Here is a 26,515-nt window from a genome sequence, read left to right as displayed (position 1 = left end):
GCCTACAATGCAGGAGACCCAGGTTTGATCCCTGGGTTGGGAAGATCCCCTGGAGAAGGGAAAGGCTACCCACTCCAGTATTCTGGCCTGGAGAATTCCATGGACTATACAGTCCATGAGGTCTCAAAGGGTCAGACACGACTGAGCAACTTTCACCTCACACAGTTAATTCAGCCCTCCCGGTCTTGTCTTTTACAGCCCTTACCTTTGGCCATTCATCTCTCCTCCTATGATTTATCTTTAGCTTTGTGCACACTGATGATGAACAGTTTTTTTAATATAAATTTATTTATTTTAATTGGAGGCTAATTACTTTACAATATTGTATTGGTTTTGCCATACATTGACATGAATCCGCCACGAGTGTACATGTGTTCCTCATGAAGCCGAACTTTGTAGCCCTCCTCAGTGCCAGGCTCCCGGGTCTGTAGCGTCACAATCTTTTGCCATCGCGACCCCTCTTGGCTGCAGAGGAAGTCTCTCGGCTCTGCGGGCGCGGTCCTCCGGACGGCAGGGGGCGCCCGGCAGCAGGGGCGCCCTCAGCGCAGGCGCCGGGTGCCTCTCTTCCGGCCGTACGCGCCGTGACCCCGCGCCGCCGTGCGTCCCGCGGAGTCTGCGTAGGGGTTGGCGCCGGAGCTGTGCTGCCGTCGGGGGCTGACGCCGAGCCCCCAGCCCGCGGTGTCGGCGGCGCGTCGGCCTCGGTGCGCCGCCGCGGCCCGGGATCGTTGGCCGGGCGGGCCGGGTAAGTGGTCTCTGGGGCCGGTGGGCGGGCGGGGGCCGGGGCCGGCGCGCCTCCCCGGCCGGGCGTCGCGACAGGTGAGGCCGCGGCTTTAGGCCGCACCGCGAGGGGCGGGGGGTCCCTGACCGGCCCCGCGCCGCTGGCTGCCCCCCGCTTGGCGGCCTGGCCGCTGGTAAGCCTCCCGTCTTCTCTCGCTCCCTGTTCCCCACTTCCTTTATGTGCCTCGGCTTGCCGGGCCCTCGCACCCCTTCTCTCCTCTTTTTCTTCCTCGTCTGTTTGCTCTGGCCTTGTGTCTCCTGGTCCCGAGTGCGCCTTTCCCTCTCCTGTCCCCTTCCTCTCGCTGTCGGTCTGTCCGGGAACAGCTGTTGGTCCCTTGAACCCGGTAAGCGGGCCTGAGTAGTCTGTGGCCGGGGCCGGGGGCGCCGAGGAAGGAATCCGTTTCCGCCCCTGGCTTCGAATCAGGTGTGGCCATCCCTCAGAGACGAGGGTTTTACCTGGACGAGGCTCTGGCACTGCCTCGGATCCTGTCTTTTCTTAAAGCGGTATTTTAGCTTCGATATCCAGTTACAGAGCGTTGTTTTTTGTGTTTTTTTGTTTTGTTTTTTTTTGGTTTTGCTTGAGCGTTTCCTTTTGCCCAGGTCATGTTTAGGAACAGCGGATAGTTACATCAGTAAGATTCTGTCTCTACGCTCCCGTGAGTTTAGTTTCCAGAGAAACAAGTGTAAAAAGCCACGCCTCGGTCTGTCTGGAAAGACTTCCTAAGGAGTGAGGCGTGTAACTGAGCCTTGGGGGTGTTTTGGTAAATGTGCAGAATGGGGGAAAGCTTCCCTGCAGAGGAAATAAGTGTAAAGGTAGCGGAGGTGAAGCACCTTAGTGCATTCTGGAAACTGCAGGAAAGGCAGATAGTGTGAACACGGGTAGTCAGGTCAGATCAAGACGATTCTCTGAGAAATCAATGAAGGAGGGCCCTGGGAGGTGCTTATTCCTAGAGGCAGGCAGAATATGTATAGTGAAGTCGCTCAGTCGTGTCCGACTCTTTGCGACCCCGTGGACTGTAGCCTACCAGGCTTCTCCGTCCACGGGATTCTCCAGGCAAGAATACTGGAGTGGGTTACCATTTCCTTCTCTAGGGGATCTTCCTAACCCAGGGATCGAACCCGGGTCTCCCGCGTTGGAGGCAGACGCTTTAATCTCTGAGCCACCAGGGAAGCAGGCAAGTGGGTGGGAAATAGGATATTCTGGGGGAGGGCAAAATTCTGGACATTCTCAGGTAGGTGCGGACTGCGTCTCCCCTCAACAGGTGGAGTTTTTAAAGGATGCATTTCAGCTTCCACAGTTCTGTGAGTTAAGGGCCACAGGCATTTTGACTATAGTGAGGATATTTAGGCGATATGGGATATTACATTAGTAACTTAAACTGTGGGTGTTTTATTTTTAGAAGAATAAAGCAAATGGTATATACTAAGAAATGTGCTGTGTGCTGACTGACCACTCACTGATATATTTAGAAAATATTTAAAAAGTGCTTAACAATGTCCCAAGCAAGGTGCTCAGTTGGAGATATAAAGATGAAGACAGAAACATCCCTTGCTACCTGTGAGGGGTTTATGATATAGTAAGAGACAGACATGTCACCCAGTGGAGCCTAACATGACGTGTGTTTACGGGGTAGCTGGTTTTATGTGAGGTTTGTTGTCAGCAAAGGCATCAGAGATATACTTAAAAGATGAGCACGTGGGGTGCTCCTGAGAAGACGTCTTCCATGTTCTTTTTTGCCAGTTGCACGTGTTTTAAAAAAACACTTCTCTAGCTTGGGTAGAATCTTGAAAAGTCATCATTCTTTCAGAAGAGCTGTGTTTACCCTGTTTCTTTTTAAGTAAAAGAAAAAGGAGCATACATGGAAGATGTGTTGATCAAAGGCTGATGTTACGATGAAAACAAAGTCAATAGAAAGCTAGCAGATGCTAGTAAGGGGGCATCAGTTTCTGATATTTAAGGTATGCTTTTGAAGATTCTGAGAACAGAAACGGGGAACTTTAAATGAACGTAAGATTTTGCTTCACAATGACTTTTGAAGCTTGCAGAGCAAGGCGAATCAGGTGCCGTTGTCAACAGCTAGCTTCAGTTAGACTGGAGTTGGAGGAAGTATGGTGGCATGGAACCTCACCAGCTGGGTGATGAAGTCTTAGGAGTTGGGCTCTTGGCTGAAAGGACTCTGTTGGAGGTAGAGCGCCTCTGCACTGCTTGAGCGTGTAGCCCTGAAATAGGGAAAATGTTTCCATCAGCGTTCACTCCTTCCCTAGGGGGACGGCCAGCATCCTGTTAGCTCACACTGCCTCACCTAGTGCTGCTGCTCCTCTCCCTTTTACCTAGTTTTTAAAAAAATTTTGATTGTGGTAAAATATACATAACATAAAATTCGTCATTTGAACTGTTTTTAAATGTGTTGTGTGCCCACCACCCAACTCAGAAGCTTTTGTTTCCTCTTTACTTCCTAGTGGAGCCTGTGGGCGTTGTGTAGTTTCAGTGCTGATTCATGTGGCTAAAAAAGAATTTATTTAATTGTTGATATTTAAAAATGTTTATTGAATGCCTCCTCTGTGCCAGAAATTGGAAATGCAAAAGTGAATACGTTGGTCTTTTCCCTTCAGTTTAGTGGGCATTTGGTTATTTGATTTCCATTGAGACCATTATTTGTATCCTGCATGGGAGTCTGTGCTTCCTAGACTTGGTTGATTATTTCCTTTCCCATGTTAGGGAAGTTTTCAGCTATTATCTCTTCAGATATTTTCTCGGGTCCTTTCTCTCTTCTCCTTCTGGGAACCCTAGAAGGCAAATATTGCTCTGTTTCATGTTTTCTCGGAGGTCTCTTAGGCTGCTTTCACTTCTTTTCCTTCTTTTCTCTATATTCTGTTCTGCAGCAGTGATTTCCACCATTCTGTCTTCCAGGTCATTTATCCATTCTTCTGCCTCAGTTATTCTCCTATGGATTCCTTCTAGTGTGTTATTCAGCTCTATTTATTTGTTCTTTAATTCTTTCAGTCTTTAGTAAACATTTCTTGTATCCCCTCCATTCTTTTTCTGAGATCCTGGGTCATCTTCAGTATCATTATTCTGAACTCTTTTTCTGGGAGGTTGCCTATCTCCTTTCCTCTAGTTCTTCTGGGGATTTATCTTGATCCTTCATCTGGGACATAATCCTGTTTCTTTTCCTCTTGGCTAGCTTTCTGTGATTGTAGTATTAGTTTTGGAGGCTTCTGGGATTGTAGTTCTTATTTCTTCTGTCTGCTCTCTGGTGGATGAGGGTAAGAGGCTATGCAAGCTTCCTGATGGGAGGGACTGGCTGTGGGGATACTGGGTCTTGCTCAGGTGGGTGGGGCCACGCTCAGTAAAACTTGACTCCAGTTGTCTGTCGATGGATGGGGCTGTGCTCCCTTCCTGTTAGTTGTTTGGCCTGAGGTGACCCAGTCCTGGAGTCTACAGGCTCTGTGAGTGAGTGAGTGAAGTCACTCAGTCATGGCCGACTCTTTTGCGGCTCCGTGGACTGTGGCCCTCCAGGCTCCTCTGTCCATAGGATTTTCCAGGCAGGCGTACTGGAGTGGGTTGGCATTTCCTTCTCCAGGGGAATCGTCCCAACCCAGGGATCGAACCCGAGTCTCCCGCATTGCAGACAGACGCTTTACCCTCTGAGCCACCAGGGAAGCCCACAGGCTCTACAGTAGGGCTTTGGCACCTCCTAGAGGACTTACACCGAGCCGAGATGCATCTCCCAGTACTGCTGCTACCAGTGTCCCGTCCCTGGCGGGCCACTGCCAACCCACACCTCTGCAGGGGACCTGCAGACACTCATGGTAGGTCTGGATCAGTCTCCTGTGGGGTCAGTGTTCCTTTCCCCTGGGTTCTAGTGAGCACAAGGTTTTGTCTGCATTCTTAAGAGTGGAGTCTGTTTTCCCCCAGTCCTGTGCGAGTCCTGTAATCAAATCCCGCTGGCCTTCAAAGTCAGATTCCTAGGGGATTCCCAGTCTCCTGGCCAGACCCACTGGCTGGGGAGCCTGATGAGGGGCCTAGAAGCTTCAGAGCAGTGTGAGAACTCTGGTGGTGGTGGTGGTGGTTGCCAGAGTGTGGGTCACCCACCTGGTAGGTGTAAGATGTGATTTTGTCATGATTGTGCCCCTCCTACCATTTCACTGCAGCTTCTCCTTTGTCCTTGAATGGAGGGTATCTTTTTTGGTGGGTTCTGGTATCTCCCTGTTGATGGCTGTTCAACAGCTAATTGTGATTTTGGTGCTCTGGCAGCAGATGAGCACATGTTCTTTTGCTCCACTGTCTTGAGCCAGTCTCTAGAGACCAGCGTTATTTGTAAATATCTTTCTTGATAATGTTTTCAAATTTCTTACTAAGCAGTATTGATAGAAGTAAAGTGAAAAAGGACTCTTCTGTAGCTCAAACTGTAGAGAATCTGCCTGTGATGCAGGAGACCAGGGTTTGATCCCTGGGTTGGGAAGTTTCTCTGGAGAAGGAAATGGCAATCCACTCCAGTATTCTTGCCTGGAGAATCCCATGGACAGAGGAGCTTGGCGGGCTACAGTCATGAGATTGCAGAGTCAGACACAACTGAGCGACTAACACACACACACACGCAAAGTAGAGTTTGGTTTGTAAACAAAGTTTGATCTTTATAAGAATAAAGAAAGATAAAACAGATGAACCCACAGTTTGTTTACTAGGCTTTGGTCTGGTGATCAACTGAATGATGAGGTCTCAAAAAATTAGACTAGGTTAGATGAAAGATGCATGGTCATTTCTGAAGTAGTGTTCTGAAAACCACAGTACAGTTGACCCTTGAAAAAGGCAGGGATCAGGGGCCCCGACCCTCTGCAGCCGAAAATCCGTATAACTTCACAGTTGGCCCTCTGTATCTATGGATTCAACCCACCTTGGATGTTGTGGTCCTGTAGTATTTACTGTGGAAAACAGGCCACATGTAAGTGGACTCGTGCAGCTCAAACCTGGCATCATTCACGGGCCCTTTGCAAGCTGGACACTCAGCATTGTTTTTTCTTTGCTGTTGTTCTGAGTTTTTCAGGTTAAATTTAAACTTTAAGGATGCGTACCTGGAAAAGAAGGATTAGTTTTGAATACCAGGTAGGCTGGAAGAAAAGTGCATGACAGCCTCTGCAGTTCTGTGGCCTTATGCCATCACCAGTGGCCAGAAATTTCTGAAGTCCTGGATGAGAGGGGTTTGCGATTAGTGTGTTAACTGAGCAGTTGGCCTGATTCTCTGTTCGACTCTGGGGCAGACACTGATCTTAGTCTGAGGGTAGAGCAGTGACCTCCACACACCGCATATAGGTTTTTGTGGAGTTTACAAGACCGTGGATTAAAATAGTAGGTTCTGAATTGGACCCCAGTGGTATTCCCTGCAAAACTTTGGAGACCTGGTCAGATTTCAGGCATGCTTAGATGAGAAATGGAATCCATTAACTTTTCTACGTTTAGCCTCAGTGTCTTGCGCTTGTCTTGCGCTTGTCTCAAGCTTAACACCGTGACAAGGTGTTGCCAAGTCCACTTCGTCTGGTGCTGAAGGCAGCGGGCATTTCCCTGCGGGATACACTCTGCAGGAAATTCTCGGTCCCTGCTGAGCCAGTGAGTGTCCTAGAAGCCCTGAGGAGGAGAGCCGTTAGGCATGTCTCAGTTGTTTTGTGTGTCACTTGGAGCACTCAGCCTCCAGTACCCTGGGCTCTGCTTTATTCACCCTGCTTCTGTACTGCCTTGGGGCCTTTCATTTAGCAGTCAGCACTGAGCGCTCTCAGGTCATCACAGGGTTCAGGTTTAAAGTAGGGAAGGAACTCGGAAAGGCACCCATAGGTGACCGGGACTGACTTCAGCTCAGGAGCCGACAGCTGTCCTGAGGGAGGGAGGCGGCATCCAACCCCTCACCCCCGCCCCACGCACCGTGGAACCAGGTCAGCCGAGGTGTTGGGGTGTCGGGGTCTGAAGATCCATGCACAAAAGGGTGGAGGAGTAAGCAGACACAGAAGTTTTGCCCCAGGTTAGATGTGACTGTGGGGGAAAATTAGATATTTCCCTTCCTGTATGTATCACCTTCTCTTCCTGAGACATAACACAGGCAAAACAGGATTTGTGTGACACAGTTTCAATGGCGAAATGCTGTCTGAGCCTGGGAACTGACAGACTTTTGCGATGTGTTCATAAGCTAGCAACTCCTGTGTTAAGCATTTCTTTGTAGTTTAGGGTTTTCAGTCAATTTTTTCCCCCTTTCCAACTGTGAGAAACAGATTGCTGTCTTATTTTGAGAAATGAGCCATGTTTTGGGTTTCAGAATGTTGAGGTTTTCAAATGTGGCAGTAAGGACTTAGCAGCTAGAGGTGTGGACTTCTGACTGGGCTTGACCTGGAGCAGATTTATTTCTGGAAGTCCCCACCCGCTCCTGGACTGCTCTTGGCTTTACTGGTAGCCTCCTCCTAGGCTTCTGTAGCAGATACTGCCTTTGACCACCCTGCCGAGTGTGATAGGCTGTTATCCTAATGTCAGAAAGCAAAGAGGAACTACAGAGCCTATTGAGGAAGGTGAAAGAGGAAAATGAAAAAACTGGCTTAAAACTCAACATTCAAAAAACTAAGATCATAGTATCTGATCCAATCAGTTTATGGCAAATAGATGGGGAAACAGTGTCAGACTTTATTTTTTTGGGCTCCAAAATCACTGCAGATGGTGATTACAGCCATGAAATTAAAAGACGCTTACTCCTTGGAAGAAAAGTTATGACCAACCTAGATAGCATATTCAAAAGCAGAGACACTACTTTGCCGACTAAGGTCCGTCTGGTCAAGGCTATGGTTTTTCCTGTGGTCATGTATGGATGTGAGAGCTGGACTGTAAAGAAGGCTGAGTGCCAAAGAATTGATGCTTTTGAACTGTGGTGTTGGAGAAGACTCTTGAGAGGCCCTTGGACTGCAAGAAGATCCACCCAGTCCATCCTAAAGGAGATCAGCCCTGAGTGTTCGTTGGAAGGACTGAAGCTGCAATCCTTTGGCCACCTGATGTAAAGAGCCCACTCATTGGGAAAGATCCTGATGCTGGGAAAGACTGAGGGCAGAAGGAGACGACGGAGGATGGTTGGATGACATCACTAACTCAATGAACATGAGTTTAAGCAAGCTCCGGGAGATGGTGAAGAACAGGGAAGCCTGGAGTGCTGCAGTCCATGGGGTCCCAAAGAGTTGGACACGACAGAGAGGACTGAACAACGAGTGTTAATTGTTGTCATTTTTGTTGTCTTCATCCTCTGTTCTGCCAGGGATGGCATGTGTTGGTCATTCACATATAGATTGTTGATTCTCACTTTGTGCTCAGAGACATTAAAGATCACAAGGCGGGATACGAGGAAGCCTGGGTCTTAATACAATCTAACCTTCGACTCTCCTGTCACATCTGTGAGATCATGTCTGGGTTTTTCCCCTTATTTATAGGCATATAATAAAATTTTGTAAAAGGGTAGCTTCCCCGCCATCAACCCTGCCCCCCTGCTGCCCTGAAAAGGTGGTTAATTGTGCTAACTCACCTGGTAATAGGTGTTTTTGTAAGGCTTCTACTTTTGTTACTGACACAAAGTAGAATTATTTTTTTTAATGAATATATATAGTTAAGAATGCCCTGACTCTAGAACTTCCCTCTTCCCTCATTCTGTAGAACAGAATGATTTCACTCCTGAATTACTTGATCACATGATCTTATATACAGGAAAATTCATGCTAGAGGTTTATTTTGAAAATAGCACATGGGTACTAGAAAGGGCACTGATTGGTGATATTAGGTGTCTTGGCTTCTATCACTGAATGTTCCTGGATGAAGTGATCTCATCAAATACCTCCTACCTCTGAAATTCCATGCCACTGCATATTTTAACATAGGAAGATTAGAAATCTTCTCTACATTCTTATATGCTTTAACCCCTGTCCACTTTGCCTTTCAGCACTGAACTGAGAAGATGTCCCTGTATGATGACCTGGGAGTGGAGACCAGTGACTCAAAAACAGAAGGCTGGTCCAAAAACTTCAAACTCCTGCAGTCTCAGCTCCAGGTTAAGAAGGCAGCTCTCACTCAGGCCAAGGTGAGAGAAGCTGAGCCCACCTGTGAGGAAAGAGTCCCAGCAGGTGCCTGCCAAGGCATGAGAGCCACTCCTCTACCTCTTTGTTAAATATGTAGGGCTCATGTGTTGCCAGGGGTAGGGAGGCTGGGGTAGGGAGGGAGAGAAATGGGAGCTGAAGGTCATTTCACATCTCCTGGAAATAGAACTGTTTCAAAGAATCAGGATGAGGAAAAGAGTACTCTAGATTTCCAGCAGTGATGCTGGTTTTCGAACTTCAGTATGTCCAAGCATAGAGTTTTTCCAATGTATTATTTCATAGGAAAATTTAACAGCGGCCAATCTTTCTGTAAACCTTTTTATAAAAATCGAGATTTGTGTTGTAAGGAAAAGGAACTAGTATATGGTTATCGTAATAATTGAATTAAAAGGCTATTGTTTTAAGATTGTTTCTCTCATATCTGACAGGTTTGTTGCAGAGACCAAAAAAAAAGCTTTGTTACAAGTAATCTGAATTTTGATTTGAAGCCTCAGTACACTTTTCTTGGTTTTTGATGATTTTAGAGCCAGAGGACAAAACAAAGTACAGTCCTTGCTCCAGTAATCGACCTAAAGCGAGGCGGCTCTTCAGATGAGCGGCAGATTGTGGACACTCCACCACACGTGGCTGCAGGCCTCAAGGTACACCCCCCCGCCCCCAACACACACACACCCCCCTGGGAGGGCTCTCCTGCTTTCCAGGCTGCACTTTACACACATCACTCTGAGCACACCTCCTCTGTAGGCCTTGCAATCTAGTCAGGATCATGTTCAGTTTAATTTTTGCTCTGGTTTTATCAACTTTAAAACAGTTAAATTTGTTTAAAGCTCAGTAGTTAATTAATCAGAAATTGGAGGTGGGCGAAAAGAAAAATAAATGACTTAAGAATTTAAACACTTGGTATTCTTTTCCTCCTGCATCTTCTGTCTCCGCCTTGCGCTTCTCACTTAATGTACTTTGCTGTCCCCCTGTGTCAGAGAGTACAGGGCCCCACGCTCAGCCAGTGGCTCCATGCGCTCCCCTGTGTGGCAGGCGCGGAAGCTCTCGGTGGGGTTTCCTGGCCAGAGGAGCTGATCCTTCTCCTGCAGTCTGGTAGTCTGGCAAGAGGGAAAGCCACTTGGTTCCCCACAAGGGAACTTTTCTGAGGATTCTTAGTCATTTAACATTTTTTCCCACAAATTCGTCACCTAATTTTTTCTTGCCGCATCTAATCAAGAACTGGTTAATCATCTTCTGTTATTGTATATTGACTCCAGAACCTATAATATCACCCCCAAATTTAATCAGTAAGCATTTTCCTTCTTGCTACATAGCCAATTTTTAGTTGTAAAGTATTCCCATTAGGTAAGTGTATGGTGATTTACACACCCATTTCCTAACAATAGGACCAGTAAACCTTTTAGGGAGCACCTTTTCAGAGAGCTTTCTATGCATTTAAAATTTTCTTAGGATAGATTTCCAGAGGTGACTTTAGGAGATCATTCCCTTTCCTTGACAGTTTATTTATTGCCAAGTTGTCTCTGGCAGAGTTATATCACCTGCAACGTGTGAGCGTTTGAGTTTTTCCACCCTCTGCAGTATTGGGTATTAACTGTCAATCTGTTAAAATGAAGCAAGCCCCTTTATTCTTTATGGCATTTAGAGCTGGATCGCTCATTGTTGAACTTAGCAGGGTTCACACAGTAAAAGTTGTTTGTTGTCAGATTTTAAATGACAGAGAATTAACCTTCATGCTGACAGTTTGTTCTCTGAGTTGGAACTTTGTGATGGCAGTGTTAAATAAATTGAGTTGCTGATTGTTAGCTTCTCCTGTCTTAATAATAACTGAATGGAAATGTTGTTCAGGTGCTTTTGTGTTTTAGAAATGTCTTTTATTTGCATACAAATGAATACCTTCCCTTTGGGAGCCTTGCGGTAAATAGATTTGTGTCAGATTTCCAGTGATAGGGCCTGGGAGGTGATTACAGTTATTTTTCTAATTTTGTTTATTCAACAAATCAAAGTGATTTTTTATTTTTAATTGTAAGGAGACCATGAAGTGTTTGTTGTATCAATATGATGAGAAAATCCACATTGTAATTCATTGCACAGTGTAATCCAGGAATTGTTAGATTTAGATCCATTGATACTGAGCATAAGCTCTCTGTATCATGCCTGTTTTGTGTTCATATGTAAAATACATTTTACAAACAGCCATCCTGCCTTTGGCAGTGCTGGGCACGCTTCTCCTGACAGTTCCAGAGTGGGAGCTTAGGGACCTTGACCCGCACTCATTTGGGTGTCTGTGGGGACCAGGAAAGACATCTTATTTTTATAGACAATAAGGGGGTGTCATGCTAGAGAAACAAACAGAAGAAAGTACGAAGATGTAGGAACGTGAGACCATGCAGTGGGTCAGGGTTTACGAGAACCACGGAGATCAAGACCACCAGCCTAGGGCAGAGCCCCCTTTTCATCTTGTGTTTCTGTGCACTGTTTGCCTTTTGTTCTTTTTCTCTCAAAGAGCAGTTTGTAAATGTACAAAAGAGAAACGCAAAAACCTGACTTAGTGGACTTTAAAAAATGAACCATGTTGTGAAGGGAATTACATGCCCTGTTTAGACTCAGGGTCTGAGATGCAGCGGCCTCGGGAGGCTGTGGACTCCAGAGCATTCAGAGCCCAGGAGGAGGCTTTCTACTTTTCTTTCCTCTTTTTTTTTTGAGAGTCTTAATATGTCATGTCTCCATGTAATCAAAATCTGAGATTATTATATTGAATGACTGCAAGAACATGTTATTCATGAGTTGTTCTGTATTTTAAGTTTTTATGTATGTAAAAATAGAAGTATTCTGTATTTACTCTGAAAAGTCAAATTTATTGCTTAAAATTTGGGGTGATGGCAGCTTTTTTTAAGAAAATGCTGTAGGGTGTTTATGGAATTGATCCTGAACTGAGAGGTGAACTTTGCCATGCTCTGCTGCTCCTGGGCTGGGTGCCTGAACAGGCCGAGTCTGCTAGCCTCCTCGGGCATCTGCTCCCTCATCTGTGAACAGAGGTGGACAGATGGTCCTCGGGGCCCTGCATGGTCCTTGGCCTCAATTTTGTGAATAAAACTCCAAGACAGAGGGTTATACTTACTTTGGCATTTTCCCTTCCTCAGGACCCTGTTCCCAGTGGGTTTTCTGCAGGAGAAGTTTTGATCCCCTTAGCTGATGAATATGATCCCATGTTTCCTAACGATTATGAGAAAGTAGTGAAGCGCCAAAGAGAGGAGCGGCAGAGGCAGCGGGAGCTGGAAAGACAGAAGGAAATAGAAGAGAGAGAAAAGTAAGGCCTCGTGCAAGTGTGGGATGGGGTTATGTTTGAAATGTTCATTCAGATGTTATGAGAACTTTAGCGCTGTCTGTGGACTGAGTGGGTTTTGTGGTTGGTCTGAACAGTCCTCAGGAGTCAGATGTTGTTAAGAGTGTGTGGTTGTTACATCCCATCATGGAAACAAACTCCAGAGCAAGTTCAAGTACACATGCAGAAAACTTAGAACATACATTTTGAGTAAGTTTTTAGAAAAATAGCTTACAAACTGATGTTGAATAATAGGTTTTGCTTTTTTTTTCCCCTATGTTCTGACTCTACTAGAGTCATACTGCTTAAAATACTTAAAATGTTTTTCTCACCTTTTACTATTTTTGAGCCAGATAGTTTTTAAGAACTCATAACATCTTTTATGTTTTTCGAAAGTATGGGTAACAAAGATTTATTTGCATTTCTTCTTTTAAAAATGCTGAGTATTAATTTTTAAATGATTATATAAACATTAATATACTATTTCTCATTATTTATTGACTCATTTCATGAAGTGAAAGCATGTTCTAGAGAATCGAAATTATTTCATTAACTCTTACCTGTGTTGATTCGCTTAGTGTTGAAAGAGGTAAAATATCAAGGGAACTTTTTTCTTGCTATTCATACGCATATACCTCTTGAATTCGTTCAGTTTGTCTTTTGGATTTTTCTCACTTGTCATATGTTGGCTGCTTTATCTCTAATCAGTTGTTTGCGTATCCCTGACGCCCCCTAAAGTCAAGGTGACATCCTTGGGTTCACATCTCTGAATTGTTCCTTCTGTTATCACAGGAGGCGTAAAGACAGACATGAAGCTAGTGGGTTTTCCAGGCGACCCGACCCAGATTCTGATGAAGATGAAGATTATGAGCGAGAGAGGAGGAAAAGAAGTAATGCCTGAGCATGAGTGTCCCGTTTTAGATGTGCAGCTCTACCCCTTCCTTCTGTACTCAGCTTGCTAACTAGTTCAGCTGACAGTGATTTGGGTAGTTTTCTGTCTGGAATCTCAGCAAAAACCCACATTTGTATGGGGTTTAACTTTTCATTTCACAGATGATCTTTCTAACATTTACTTTTTGGACCTTTGAGTACACCTTAAGCTACATGCCTGTGCTCGTCTCTGTCCGTAGCACAGTCGTGCCCACCTGTTCTCTGTCCATCTGCACTTTGATTAACAGCACTGAGTGGAGAGTCTGCACTCGTGTTCAGAATCCTTGCCACCCACATGCATGGCTGGGCTTCCCTGGACGCTGGCTTCTGGCAGAGTCGCCAGCGGGGCAGGGAGACGGTGTGAGCTCGTGCTCTGTCGGGCCGCCTCCATCTCTGAAGCCTCACAGGCGGCATCGTCGTGTGAGAGCCAGGTGCTTGGTGACCACTAGATAGCTAAGCACTGTCCATTCTGAGAGAACGGCTGCATCACGTGTGGTTGCCGCCTGTACACTGATTGTGGGGAATTTCTTTGTGAAACATTTCATGCTGGTGCAGCATGGCTTTGTAATTGGTTTCTTTAATTTACATTGTACCGTTTTTTGGAGTGTCTCATTGGTGATTAAGTTATAATGCATAGCTTAGGGCTTTTCTCTGGTGGGAAATCCCTGTGTTCCCTGCTCATGTTTCCCCTCTGGTTGTCTGATAGCAAACAGAGTCCGCTTTGGTTGGTTTGTGTCCACCGTTCTCTGTCTAGGAAATGTGAACAAGAATGACGACAGCACAGAGCAGACTGTGACCAGAAGTACCCACACACCCCAGCAGTGATACCTACTTGTGTGTTTTTAACCCTGGTTTCAAACACTGAACTCTTGAGGTGTTAGCGAGAGGATGGAGTAGTGTGCCTTCCTGCCTCTTCCTTTGGGGTGGGGGTGCGATTCAGCGGGCCTGGGGTGACTCCTTCCTCCTCACTCAGCCCTTGCTCAGCGGAATGTCTGTTTTGCAGGTATGGGTGGAGCTGCCATTGCACCTCCCACGTCTCTTGTGGAGAAGGACAAAGAGTGTAAGTACCTGTTTCTTCCCTCTTCTGTTCAGATACACGTCTTTAACCCAGTCTTGGGAAGCCTTAGCTGGAATCAGCCAGGTGCCTGGGTGCAGGGAAAAGGCCCCCAAACTCTCCTCACTAGCCCTCGGCCAAGAGCACCTTCCACCCCTTATGCTTCAGGAGTTTTTATGCCAGTCTCTAGGGTTTTTCTGCAGCAAGATGCTTTTTTGTTTGTTGTTAAAAAGAATTCATTTTGTTTTCTCTAACATTTCCTATTTGGAGTTAGGTTAAAACAAATAGTAGCTCAGTTGGCAAGTTCTGTGCTCAGCGATCTCAGTTCAGTTCAGTTGCTCAGTCGTGTCCCACTCTGCAACCCCATGGACTGTCGCACGCCAGGCCTCCCTGTCCATCACCAGCTCCCAGAGTTTACTCAAACTGTGTCCATTGAGTCAGTGATGCCATCCAACCATTCTCATCCTCTGTTGTCCCCTTCTCCTCCCACCTTCATTCTTTCCTAGCATCAGGGTCTTTTCCAGTGAGTCAGCTCTTCGCATCAGGTGGCCAAAGTATTGGAGTTTCAGCTTCAACATCAGTCCTTCCAGTGAACACTCAGGACTGATCTTTAGGATGGACTGGCTGGATCTCCTTGCAGTCCAGGGGACTCTCCACAGCTCTGTGATCTAGAGCTGTTAAATTTGTGACCCTCCACAAGGTGGCAGTGCATTCCCAAGTTAGGTCCCTCAGTCACAGGTTGTGTGCCTTTACTCAGATTCCCAGAAGTCTCCAGGGATCGGTTCTCAAATTGGGGATTGGAACTGGACTTTGATGAATCTTCTAGTTCATTTTCCTACTCTCTCTGTTGGAGCATACCTAAACTATCCCGAGAAAATGTAACCATCCCCCGAGTTTTTAAATACCTATTGCACTATGAATGTTACCTTTTTATTAAGAAGATAATACAGAAAAAATAAAAGTTAATAATGAAAATACCTGACAAACCATAAACCCCAACTGAAACCAATCTCTGGGAGTGGAGCCCAAGCATCTGGAGGTCTCTGAGCTTCCTTGCTGATTCTGTTGCTCAGCTGGGGTTGCATTTCACTGAACTGGCATGTGGTCCCTGACCTCAGAGACCTTTGTTGTATGCTGGCAAAAGGAGGCACAAAAAATAAAATCCTGTTCCCTGTCATCCAACAGTACCCCGAGACTTCCCTTATGAAGAGGATTCACGACCTCGCTCACAGTCTTCCAAAGCTGCTATCCCTCCCCCAGTGTACGAGGAACAAGACAGACCCCGATCCCCAACCGGCCCTGGCAACTCCTTCCTCGCCAACATGGGGTAATGGTCCGGGCACTTGCATCTCGGCGGGTGCAGGGAGGGTGGGACTCTAGGGGGGTGGGAGTGGTGTGGTCAGACCTTCCAGTGGATGCAGCGCGTTTGGAGATGAGGGCTTTAGCGGTTTTACAAGGAGAGCTTGGCATGCTCGGTCACACTTAAGTCACTGGGAGGGTATTGCAGCACCACCCTGTAAAAAATCTTTTGTTAAAAGCTTTCTATCAGAAGTATTGAGTGATTAGGATGCTGAACATTATATTCTCCAGGTAGGAACAGTATCTGATTGTTAACTATATTTGTTTTCAGAACATTTGCAAATAAATAGCTCATACGAATTAGACCTGACTTACACTATGTCCAAAAGATGAATGACATCCTTTTTTTTTCTTGATAAAATGACCTTTGCTTTAAAGTCATGAGTCTATTATACCTTTGGTGTAAAAACTTTCAGTTATTCTACTTACAATTAGAAATTTGTTGGCCAGTGTTTGAAAATCAGTTTTAAGGTTGACTTCGGGTGGGGCTTGTGGGTTTTTTAGGACTTGCTGGATTTGGCATGTGTTTTGGTTAAGAGAGTGTTGTCTATTGTTTATTCCTCTAGCCCTCTGGGGGGTGGCAGTGGAGCCGCATTGCGCGGAGGCCTTTGCTCTCTGTCCTCTAGAAGGAGGGCGCCTCTGGTGGAGAGGCTGTGCCTGCAGAGGCCTCTTTGGTCTGCCCTCGCCTGTGTGAGCGCTTTGATTCTGCCTTCGCTCCTTCGGGGCTGGTCTGGCCAGAGCTGAGGAGCGGGCCAGGGTTCACACGCTGTGAGAGGATTTGGAGTTCTCATCTTGATACCTGTCTTCTCGACCTTTGCTGTTCTCTGGGGGCTCCTGGCCACTCAGGGCTCTTGAATTAATTGAACATGAATAGAATTCAGCATATATTTCTTTCCTCAGGCTAGTCTCGAGTGCTCAGTAGCCACACAAAGCTCACTGCTACTGCCCTGGGCGGTGCAGACAGAGGATATTCCTCTGTCTGTTGGCAGCCTGTTGGGCTGCCCTGGAGTGTACTGAAGGGGCATAGGCGTGACATCACTGGGGGCTGGTTTTGTTTTTTTGCTAGTGAAAAAAATTGCCTTATTACTGGCAAGAGAAAGGTATTAAATCTTTATGCCTAAAGAAGGTACAGTATAGTACAGTTATCAGTCTTCAGTCTTTTTAGCCCTGGAACAACTTGTTCAAATGAAATATTTAAGGAAATTATGTATGTGAAAAATGTAGGTAATGTCCGTCTAGTCAAGGCTATGGTTTTTCCAGTGGTCATGTATGGATGTGAGAGTTGGACTGTGAAGAAAGCTGAATGCTGAAGAATTGATGCTTTTGAACTGTGGTATTAGAGAGTACTCTTGAGAGTCCCTTGGACTGCAAGGAGATCCAACCAGTCCATCCTAAAGGAGACCAGTCCTGGGTGTTTATTGGAAGGACTGATGCTGAAGCGGAAGCTCCAATACTTTGGCCACCTCATGTGAAGAGTTGACTCATTGGAAAAGACTCTGATGCTGGGAAGGATTGGGGGCAGGAGGAGAAGGGGATGACAGAGGATGAGATGGCTGGATGGCATCACCGACTCAGTGGACATGAGTTTGGGTGAACTCCAGGAGTTGGTGATGGACAGGGAGGCCTGGTGTGTTGTGATTCATGGCATCGCAGAGTCGGACACGACTGAGCGACTGAACTGAACGGAACAGTTCTGGTTGAAGCAGGGTTTTGGGGTTCAGGCCCTAAGAAGCAGTGGTCAGTACCCCTGCGGCTCCTCCCTGTGCAGTTTGAAAGCTGTCACTAATTAGAGGAAGAGCAGTGGACTAAGAATTCAGAGTTGCGGGTTTCAATTTCAGTCCTGCCGTTAATACCAACATGCGGTGTCTTGCTTTGCTGTCAGTCAGCGTTAAGCGAGGCAACCACTGTTGGCCCCAGTTTCTTTATTTCTATCTATTAAACAGATAGTCCTTAAGCATCCTTCATTTATAAAGTCAGTCATTGGAAACTCTTCTGTACTACTTAGAAAAATGCAGTCATCTTCATTACATGAAACCATACTTAGTTTTTGACAGGATTACTTAAACTGGTTATGAGCCTTGTAGCAGAGCAGGTACAGGGGCACACAGGAAGTCTGGTATTTTCTAACAGAAAGTACAGTTCCCTGAGGAGCTCTTACCAGAGGAACTAGTGTTTCCTTCACCTCAGAGGTAATCTCAGTGCACCCAGGATTTCAGCATCCACTTTTTAATCTTTCTCCTGAACATCTATCTCATAGCCCATTAGTAGATATATGGCATCATCAACGCCCTTGTGGAATCTACATTCTCTCCTCCCGGAAGGAGATTACTGTGATGTAAAATCCAATCTGTGCTGTAGCTGATGACCCAAGTACAGGGACCTTTCTCCTTTTCCTCCTTGCAGGGGCACGGTAGCACATAAAATCATGCAGAAGTACGGCTTCCGGGAAGGCCAGGGTCTCGGGAAGCATGAGCAGGGTCTGAGTACAGCGCTGTCGGTGGAGAAGACCAGCAAGCGGGGCGGCAAGATCATCGTGGGCGATGCCACCGAGAAAGGTGGGCCTCCCCTCGGGCAGGGCTCCTGGGGGTGTGGGCGGGGCCAGGCCATCCTGAATGAGAGAATTCTTCATAGTGATGCCTTCCAGCTCTGGGTGGTGGAAACAGTTCTGAGGCCCATCTTTACAAATAGTTCAAGACAGAAAGAACGCCTGTGGGAGGAAAAGAAGACAAGAGGCTTTGGCAGAAATGAACAGGACTCCAGAAATCCTATCATGCCTGCTTCTCCTTGGGAAAGAGCCTTGTTCTACTGATAGAACCATTACTGTGTTTTTATAGCAACACAGAGCCATACACAGCATATCAGTGATTCTTTCTGCTGTATCTCTATTCTGTAAGGGTTCTCTGCTTTTTGCTTTTTTCTGCCTTTTCATCCTAATTTTTTTACTGACTGCTCTGTAAAACTAGCATTATTTTGCAGTCTTCTGGTAGATGATGCCTACTTCGTGTTTTATTTTCATTTGATTGTTACAGTCTGTTCTTTAGTGAGGGCGTACTGGAATGAGTCAAACATGATTTAGCACTTTAAGCAGGAGAACTCAGTAGTTTTGAATCAGTCTTAGCTGAATGCCTTTTCCTGAAGAAGGAAGAGAACTTTCCTGGCAGGCATGTTGACGTCGAGCTTGAGGAAGCAGCAGTAAGCCTCACAGGCTGGAACCAGAAACCAGCAGTCAGCCCAGTCTCTGGGGTATCTGACACTGGTCAGCTCATGGCTGGCTGACGAACTGCTCGTTTACACTGGGCTCACGACCTCTGACCACTGTCTGAGTCAAGACTCGCTTCTGAGGGTGGTGATCACTGTGCCCTGTTGGCCCTTTAGGAAGTGAACCAAGCAAAAATGCACCTGAGGATATTAGAAAGTTCTAGAATTTATGGTAAAAATTATACCAAAGCAAAGTGATACTTTCGGATAGGAAAGGCTGCATCTTTGCTCGGAGACTGTGTAGATGCTGGCTCTAGGACATAGAGAGTGGGGATTGGTGTTGAAAGTAAATTACTCGTTGTAACTTAGACTTGGTGCCCTGACACTTCTGTCTGATAATGTTTTCTTACAGATGCAGCCAAGAAGTCAGATTCAAATCCATTAACTGAAATACTTAAGTGTCCTACCAAAGTGGTCCTACTCAGGGTAAGGAGCTGAGGGAGGAGCCCTGTTTGCCCTGTGTCCCTCCCCCCGCCCTGTCCCTGCAGTCAGTCAGCCCAGCTGATGATGGGATAGCTGAAGCGAACTGAAGATGGTAATTGTGGGTAGACTCCCTGGAAGACTGGTTTTTAGATTCCTTTTCACTGGTGTTTCTTTGCTAAACATTAGTATTTAAGACCACAGTGAGAAATTACTTTAAAATGTTTGAAGTTGTCAGAAATTCAGCTTGGTTTATGTATTCTGGTGCTTGCCCAGTTGCTCTGGTAACTCTTATTGAAGCCTAATGTATATTTTTTAATTTTTTAAAAAAAACTAACCTACTTCAGGATATTTCAGGAATGAAAAGTTTCTTTGAGTCATTTGGGTTTGGGAACATTTGCCATCTTGGAAAAAAGTTACTTAGACATCTCTTTTACATAGTTGTCAATTATACCCAATACTGGAATTTATATGTTTATTTTTGTTTATAGAACATGGTTGGTGCAGGAGAGGTGGATGAAGACTTGGAAGTAGAAACCAAGGAAGAGTGTGAGAAATACGGCAAAGTTGGAAAATGTGTGATATTTGAAGTAAGAGATTTCTTTGTTTATAACCCAAGTTATGATTGATAGGTTACAAAGCATTTTCTGTAAATAGAGGATGCATTGTAAGTAACATACTGTCTTACTTTAGAAGGTGACATGTGTTGGTTAGTTATACTGCTTTTACTCAGTTATTGCAATTTCAGATATTAGCATAAGAACTTCAAATTTTATTTGGTGAAGAAACATTTCTAAACTGACGTTTAGACTTGATGACAGTGGGCTCAGTAGTTTAGTGACAGGGGCGTCACATGTGCCTTGGGCTTCCTTCTTTGGCAGGTATTTTATGTAGTGCCTGCCACGTACCAGTACTGGCTGCCCTGGGGTCGGGGAGGTGCCTCCTGTGCTCTCGGTGACACGTTCAGTTGAAGAAACGACAGGCGTGAAGTTAGAGAATGTTCAGTTGCTAGACTCATCAACACTGACTTACAAGTACAGGAGTTTGAGAGAAGGATTAGATCAATACCGAATAGTTGGAGGAGGCTTTGTGAACACTATCAGATGTGAGCAGAGCGTTGGACTGTGTGGGTAGGATTTGGGTAGGAGGGGACGGGCGTTCACATAGGGTCATGGCTTCTGGAGACTGGGGAGGGCTGCACGGTGGTGGGTGTGGCGGGGATTAGCGGGAGTTGTGCCTACACAGCGCAGCGGGGCCTAGAAAGCTTGACAGAGGAACTGAGCCTGGTATGAGAGACAGTTAGCATACAGATGTTTTATTTTAGTTCCTGCTCACCTCAGCTTCTCCTCCATGCTGGGTTGCGTCTGTTGACTGCATAATTATCTGTTTATGTGTCTGATGGCAGAGGACCTGCAGAGGTCTTGCTTAGCTGCCTTTTGCTCGCACTTAGCACACAGCCTGTCCAAAAAAAAGACGTTCAGTGAATTTTGATGACGAGTAAATTACACTTAACTGGAAAAGGAAAATGGCAACCCATCCCAGTATTCTTGCCTGGCAAATCCCATGGACAGAGGAGCCTGGTGGGCTGCAGTCCATGAGGTCGCAAAGAGTTGGACACGACTGAGCGTGCACAGGCACACACAAATGCAAATTACACTTAGGTCTTTGGCATTTGAGCACTGCTCATCTGTAATTGGAACACTCACTCTGGCAAAAATCGTTTATGGAGGAAAACTCACAGTCCGTGACATCTCTGATGATATCTTTACTTACTGTACTCCATTTCTTTTCCAGATTCCTGGTGCCCCTGATGATGAAGCAGTACGAATATTTTTAGAATTCGAGAGGGTTGAGTCAGCAATTAAAGGTAAGCTGTACAGCTAATGATAAAGAATTAAAAAGTTGAACTTGTGATTTTAATATTTTGAAGACATATTGTTGTAATGTCTCATGGAATTCCTGCCTTAACTAACTGTCTTTTTGTTTGCCTTTTAGCTGTTGTTGATCTGAATGGGAGGTATTTTGGTGGACGGGTGGTCAAAGCATGTTTCTACAATTTGGATAAATTCAGGGTCCTGGATTTGGCAGAACAAGTTTGATTTTAAAAACTAGAGCCTGAGTCATCTCCAGCGATCCTTCAGCGAGCTGCAGACTGAGCAGAGGAGAGCAAGGCGTCAGGGGCCTTCATGGCTGTGGGTGCAGAGACTCTGTAAGACTTCTAAGATATACGTTGACTGATCCCTTTTTTATTTTGTGGTTTTTTAATATAGTATAAAAATCCTTTTAAAAAAACAAAAAGCAATCTGTGTGCCTCTCTGGTTGTTTCTCTTTTTTATTACCACTTCTGAGGTGATGACATTTTTTGCTAGGATTTCATGATAATTCTCAAGTGCTTCAGTGATACAGCATTTCTTGCACTTAAAAAAAATTCTAGAAAGTTTTGGTGGGGTAGTGTTCCCCTTTCCTTTCTTTTTTTGGTTTCTTTTCATAAAACCTGCAAGTTACTAAACTGTAGCTTCATAAATTCTGTAATAAAGTATCATCTTGGCAGTCTGCCTAAGGTGGAAACCTCTGCTTTCTCTAACAGAGAAATTCTTATTGACTCCAGTTATAGAGAAAGCTCTTTACAACCTAAACTAAGGTTGAAGAATCTTGAGCCTACCATGACCTGTTTGGATGAATCATTTTCAGTTAAGCTAAGTCAGACTCTAGAGATTGTGATGGATTTAGGAGTATTTGGGTATAGAAATCATGAATATTGCATTTGTTTTCAGAGATTGAAGCCTCGTCTTTAGCGTAGCTCAGCAATGACAGGTTCACTCAGAACTTCATGGGTGCATTGTAAACGTGTGCCCAATAATGTTGTAGAAGTGGTGATTCCCTGGGGTCATGTTTCTACTGGCAAAATTTGCAGTCCTGTTAGTTCTCATATGTAATTTTTAAATGGATAAAATTCCGCCACATCAGCTATGTAAACTGTACTCCCAATTAATACAATTCTGGAGTTGTGAAAAACGTGTACTGTCGAAGTACCGTGGTATATGTGGCTTAAATGTTTAGCAGGACTGCAGGACCAAACAGATAATAATATTCGGCCCGAGCAGGAAGTGTTTCCAGAGTCTGCCTGCCTGTATTCTGCGCCTTGCTTGCCCGAATATTGCATGTGACTTCACCTGAGGCGGCGGCTGGGGCCATGCGCTGTGCTCTCTCTTCAGGTCCTTTCAGCGTGACAGTGTGTGTGACCCTGCGGGGAGGGGAAGTAGCCAGCGTTTCTTTGCATCCATGGACTTGGTTTGGAGACATAAGGAATATTTTGACCCTTTTTAAAAAAGGATTTTCTCATGTTTTTATTTAACATAAAATAAAAGAATAACATTTTCTCTTTTGTGGTATTTTACTGAGTTAAAGTGAATTAAGACTGCTTCTGAGAAGAAAGTGCACATACTCTATGAAATAAATTTGAGTTTAGGAACAAAAGGTGAAAGAACTACATAATTAGACATTTTGTAGGACCTGAGAGTCAGCAGCCAGCCTCACACTTGGCTCCGGATACCCATGACAGAGTTGGGCTTGGGCTTACAAGGGCTGAGATGTGCTCATGCTAGGCACTCGTTATGACAGCTTAGTTTAATTTGGGTGAACCCTGTGGTCTTGGAAGTATACGTTCCAACCCCCTTTGATAGCTCATTACTATTGAGCTTTATGATAACATCATTGTTGAGGTGGCTTTTCCCAACATTCTCACCATCAACCAGAGAAATGCAAGTGCTTCATTAAGATTTCTATTAGCATGGGTAAAATTTGGTGAATATCCCCCCAATCTCTCTAATTGTTAAACTCTCCATGATTGCAGTAATCAGCTAGTGCATTACTTGCAGTGAATTTCCTGTATTAGAATAATTTAAAAATGTTATACAAGGTAGTGCTTGAGAAAAGTGAAATTAATTTTCAGTATTAATTAAAATTCAAATCAGTGTCAATGGAAAGTTTCCAGTGCAAGTTGAAAATGAATGAACCTCCAATATAAGTAGAAAGCCTGAACGTCAGACATTTGTCTTCGTGGGCCTGCCTCTGATCTGAAAGTCCTTCCTGGCTTTGCAGGTCCCCTGCGTTCACCTGCCTCCCTGAGGTAGAGACTCTGAGTGTGCTCTCCCAGCCTGTCTGGGAGCCCCTCAAGGCAGGAGAATGGCCCTCGGCTCTTTCCGTCAGCCGTCCTCAGCTGGTGCGGGTAGGCCCAGTGTTGTCTAGCCTTGGGGGCAGAGATCTGTCTTGAGACAAGGCCTCTTGTGTGTCAGGGCAGTCTTTGGAGCAGTTTGTAGCTGTGATTTCTTTATGTAAAGCCTCCAGGCGTGAATGGAGCTGGTCTGGAGATTACATTTGCTGTCTAGGTTTTGTTTTTCTCATAAGTGCTTTTTCTGCTTAAACCAGTCAGAGTGAGTGCACTCACTTGTAACCAAGAATAAGTCGATACCTGGAACTGAAAGTGACAGATCTTAAAAGACAGAGAAGGGAGGGCCTACTGTCCTAGATTAGTTGGTGAATTGATGAACTTAGTTATTTAGTAGCAAAACATTCTGCCAAACTGTTACTGTTCTTTAAGGTCCTGACCTGACCGGTGTTGACTGAAGGACAGGCAATCTGCTGGGTGTGCCTGTGCTGGTCGTCTGTTGAGGCAGTTTTGGTGGTGCCAGGCCTCGTGGGGTCACTGTGTGTTGACTAGGTGGCTCTGCTCAAAACAGAAGTGAGTGATCATACCCACTTCTTAGGGTTGTCCAGAAGGCTAAGCAAGCCATACATGGGGAGTTGCAGAGCCCTGTGTGAGAGCTGGACAGTCAGAGTGACAGGAGCTGATTTGAAAGCAGGGTGAAGAAGAAAGTATGGCCTTGCCAAGAGAAGCTTTCCCAGACTCTGGCTTGCAGGCCAAGTCGGTTGAGAGTTGCATGCTTGGAGTCCTGCTGGTTTGGGAAAACCTACCAGAACAGCCTCAACCAAGAGCCCAGCAGCTGGCAGCCTTCGCAGTTGAAACTGGAGAAATGGGGTTAAAGGCATTCTTTCCCACTTCAAGCGATGGTTTGATTTGCCCCAAGACACTGGCCACTGAGGTCCAGGAGGAACTGGACAGCCCGGGATCAGCTGCCGTAAGACAGAGCACTTGGACAAGAGCTCGTCCAGGGAAGCCCTTGGTCGCTCAGGCAGGCCTGGGATGTGAGGTCTCTCCTGGTCCTCTCCAGCCATGGCATGTTGGGTCTGTGTCCAGGGCAGTTGGTCTTGCTCTCTAGCAGATGCTGCAGCACAGAGGCCATGTCTGCCCCGAGAAGACGCCTCACCCCGAGACTGCATTGAAGTCGACTGCAAGAGACTGGAGTCCTCTTCCTCAGCCCAGGGTGAGTGCTGTTAAGCCAGCGTGGGAGGATGGACGTGTGCTTTGTGGGGAGCCAGAAAGGTTGGCTGTGGCAGACACTCCAGCACAGCACCTGTTCCCAAACTCCTCACATTTTTAGGTTTATGTTTTAAAGGCCAAGAGACTGAACTTCTAACGTGGAACTAGGGGTGGCCCCATGTTTGGCCAGTAGGCTGTAAGTGGCAGTTGAGGTAGTTTTAGAAATGCTTTTCACATTTCCAGTTAAACCAGGGCAGCCCTTCAGTGAACTTGAGGCCAACATGCTAAGCATGGTGGGGAGGGGAGTTCTGGTCACAGGCAGTGAGGAGCTGTCGTAGGTGCAGGTGTCGGGGGGGAAAACAGGGAACCCCTGGACCCGTGGGCTCTCAGCTGCTTGCAGGCAGACACCTCTTGCTGATAGTTTGTCTGTGTCCCAAAATGTGTGTGATATGTTCAAAAGCTGGGGAAAATTACTTTGTAGACAGTTAAAAACTATTGAGTATAAAACCTCACAGACTTACTTTCTTATAGTCTGCCTTCTTAGTCATTCATACCTAAAGGAGAATTCAGTTCTTCATTTTGTTTCAACAAGCATTTCTTTGTGAGTTGCTATGTATATATTGCTAATTGCTTTTAGCACTGAGAATGAAAAAAATGAACAAGGGAATAATACTTTCAAAGAGTTCATAGTTTATTTTAGAGAAGCAAAAGCAAGGTGAAAGGTGAAACAGGCTAACGTGAGAGATGTCCCTTGACTGAGCTCTTTGGGGTCAGTGGCACTTTATCTCCAGTCCCAGCGTCTGGCACGCACAAGGTGGACAATAAATGAGCAGTGAATCCGCTGCCTGCGTGTCGAGACCGAGGTCACAGATGACTGAGCAGCTCTGTTAGGCGTGGTTAGGTGCAGCATGGCCATAAACATGAGGGGACGTGTGCTGGGGCTGAAGGCAGAGGAGGCTTTGCCCTGGGGAGAGGCGAGGGGGCTGCTTTCCAGGCAGAACTGCAGGGGAGGGACGGAGGAGGGACAGTACGACCCCGCCTGTCTTGCTGCGGCCTGCTGACCCAAGGCTAGTTCGGATGGCACGTCCCTGCTCAAGAGTATTCCCTCCACCACCCCCGCCATGGTTTTTAGAATAAATGTTTCATTTTAGATGCACACTTTACTGTGACAGTAGCAGAGTTCCCTTCTGTACCCCTCGCTTCCCCTGTTAATGACACCCTACCTCAGTGTGGCACGTTTGTCACAACTAATGAGCTGATACAGACACATTAGCATATACTTGTGGAACACATAGTATTAGTGCATTATGTACTTTACTCAGATTTCTCTGGTTTTCAGCCGAAGTCCTTTTTCTGTTTTGGGATCCTGTTCAGGATTCCTCATTACGTTTAATAGTTTTATCTTAGGCTCCTCTTGGTTGTGACTGTTCCTCAGACTCTGCTTGATTTTTGGTGACCTTGACAGTTTTGAGTACTGGTCAGGTGTTTCGTAGATCACCCCTCAAATGGGATTTGTTGAGTGTTTGTCCTCACGGTTAAGGCTGGGGCAGTGTTTCAGGGAGAGGAAGGGAGGTGAAGTGCGTTCCCATCACTTTATATCGGGGTGCACACTGTGAACAGGACTAGTCCTGGTGATGTTTTTTTCATCACCTGGCTGAGGTTGTGCTTGTCAGGCCTCCCCACTGTGAAGTGACTCCTTTCTTTCCTTTGCTCCTCTGGAGGAAAGTTGCTGTGCCCAGCCCACGCTTCAGGAGTAGGAGTGTTCCACCTCCTTAGAGTGGAGTAGCTTTTTTGAGCTCTGCACGGAAGATTTTCTGTTACCTATTCAGCCATTTATATTAGTATGAGTACATGGATATTCCACTTTGGGTTATAATCCAGTAGTCCTTTGTGGTGTTGCTCA

At 45.8% G+C, this 26,515-nt stretch overlaps 2 protein-coding genes across 4 annotated transcripts in view; both read left to right on the top strand.

Annotated features, from left to right (window-relative positions):
* Positions 1–608: 608 nt before the first annotated feature.
* Positions 609–22,616, top strand: RBM17 (RNA binding motif protein 17). The gene is made up of 12 exons (XM_040248257.1): positions 609–742; positions 8,736–8,873; positions 9,414–9,530; positions 12,030–12,196; positions 13,004–13,101; positions 14,145–14,201; positions 15,381–15,522; positions 17,958–18,109; positions 19,165–19,238; positions 19,724–19,822; positions 21,027–21,099; positions 21,228–22,616. Exons 2-12 carry the CDS (start codon positions 8,751–8,753, stop codon positions 21,329–21,331), a joined length of 1,206 nt encoding a protein of 401 aa, XP_040104191.1. The 5' UTR covers positions 609–742; positions 8,736–8,750; the 3' UTR covers positions 21,332–22,616.
* Positions 22,617–24,450: 1,834 nt separating this feature from the next.
* The window catches only part of PFKFB3 (6-phosphofructo-2-kinase/fructose-2,6-biphosphatase 3), a 101,851-nt gene continuing 99,786 nt past the window's right edge, over positions 24,451–26,515 (top strand). For all 3 annotated transcript variants that reach the window (XM_040248254.1, XM_040248249.1, XM_040248250.1), the window contains exon 1: positions 24,451–24,616. In XM_040248254.1, the coding sequence (XP_040104188.1) occupies positions 24,466–24,616 (151 nt within the window). In that variant the 5' untranslated portion in view covers positions 24,451–24,465. The remainder of the gene's footprint in view (positions 24,617–26,515) is intronic.

Source organism: Oryx dammah, unplaced genomic scaffold, assembly GCF_014754425.2.
Source record: "Oryx dammah isolate SB20612 unplaced genomic scaffold, SCBI_Odam_1.1 HiC_scaffold_10, whole genome shotgun sequence".
In the NCBI taxonomy this organism is placed as follows: Eukaryota; Metazoa; Chordata; class Mammalia; order Artiodactyla; family Bovidae; genus Oryx; species Oryx dammah.
The sequence above is the reverse complement of the archived record's forward strand: the minus strand, read 5'-3'. Positions and strand labels throughout refer to the sequence as shown.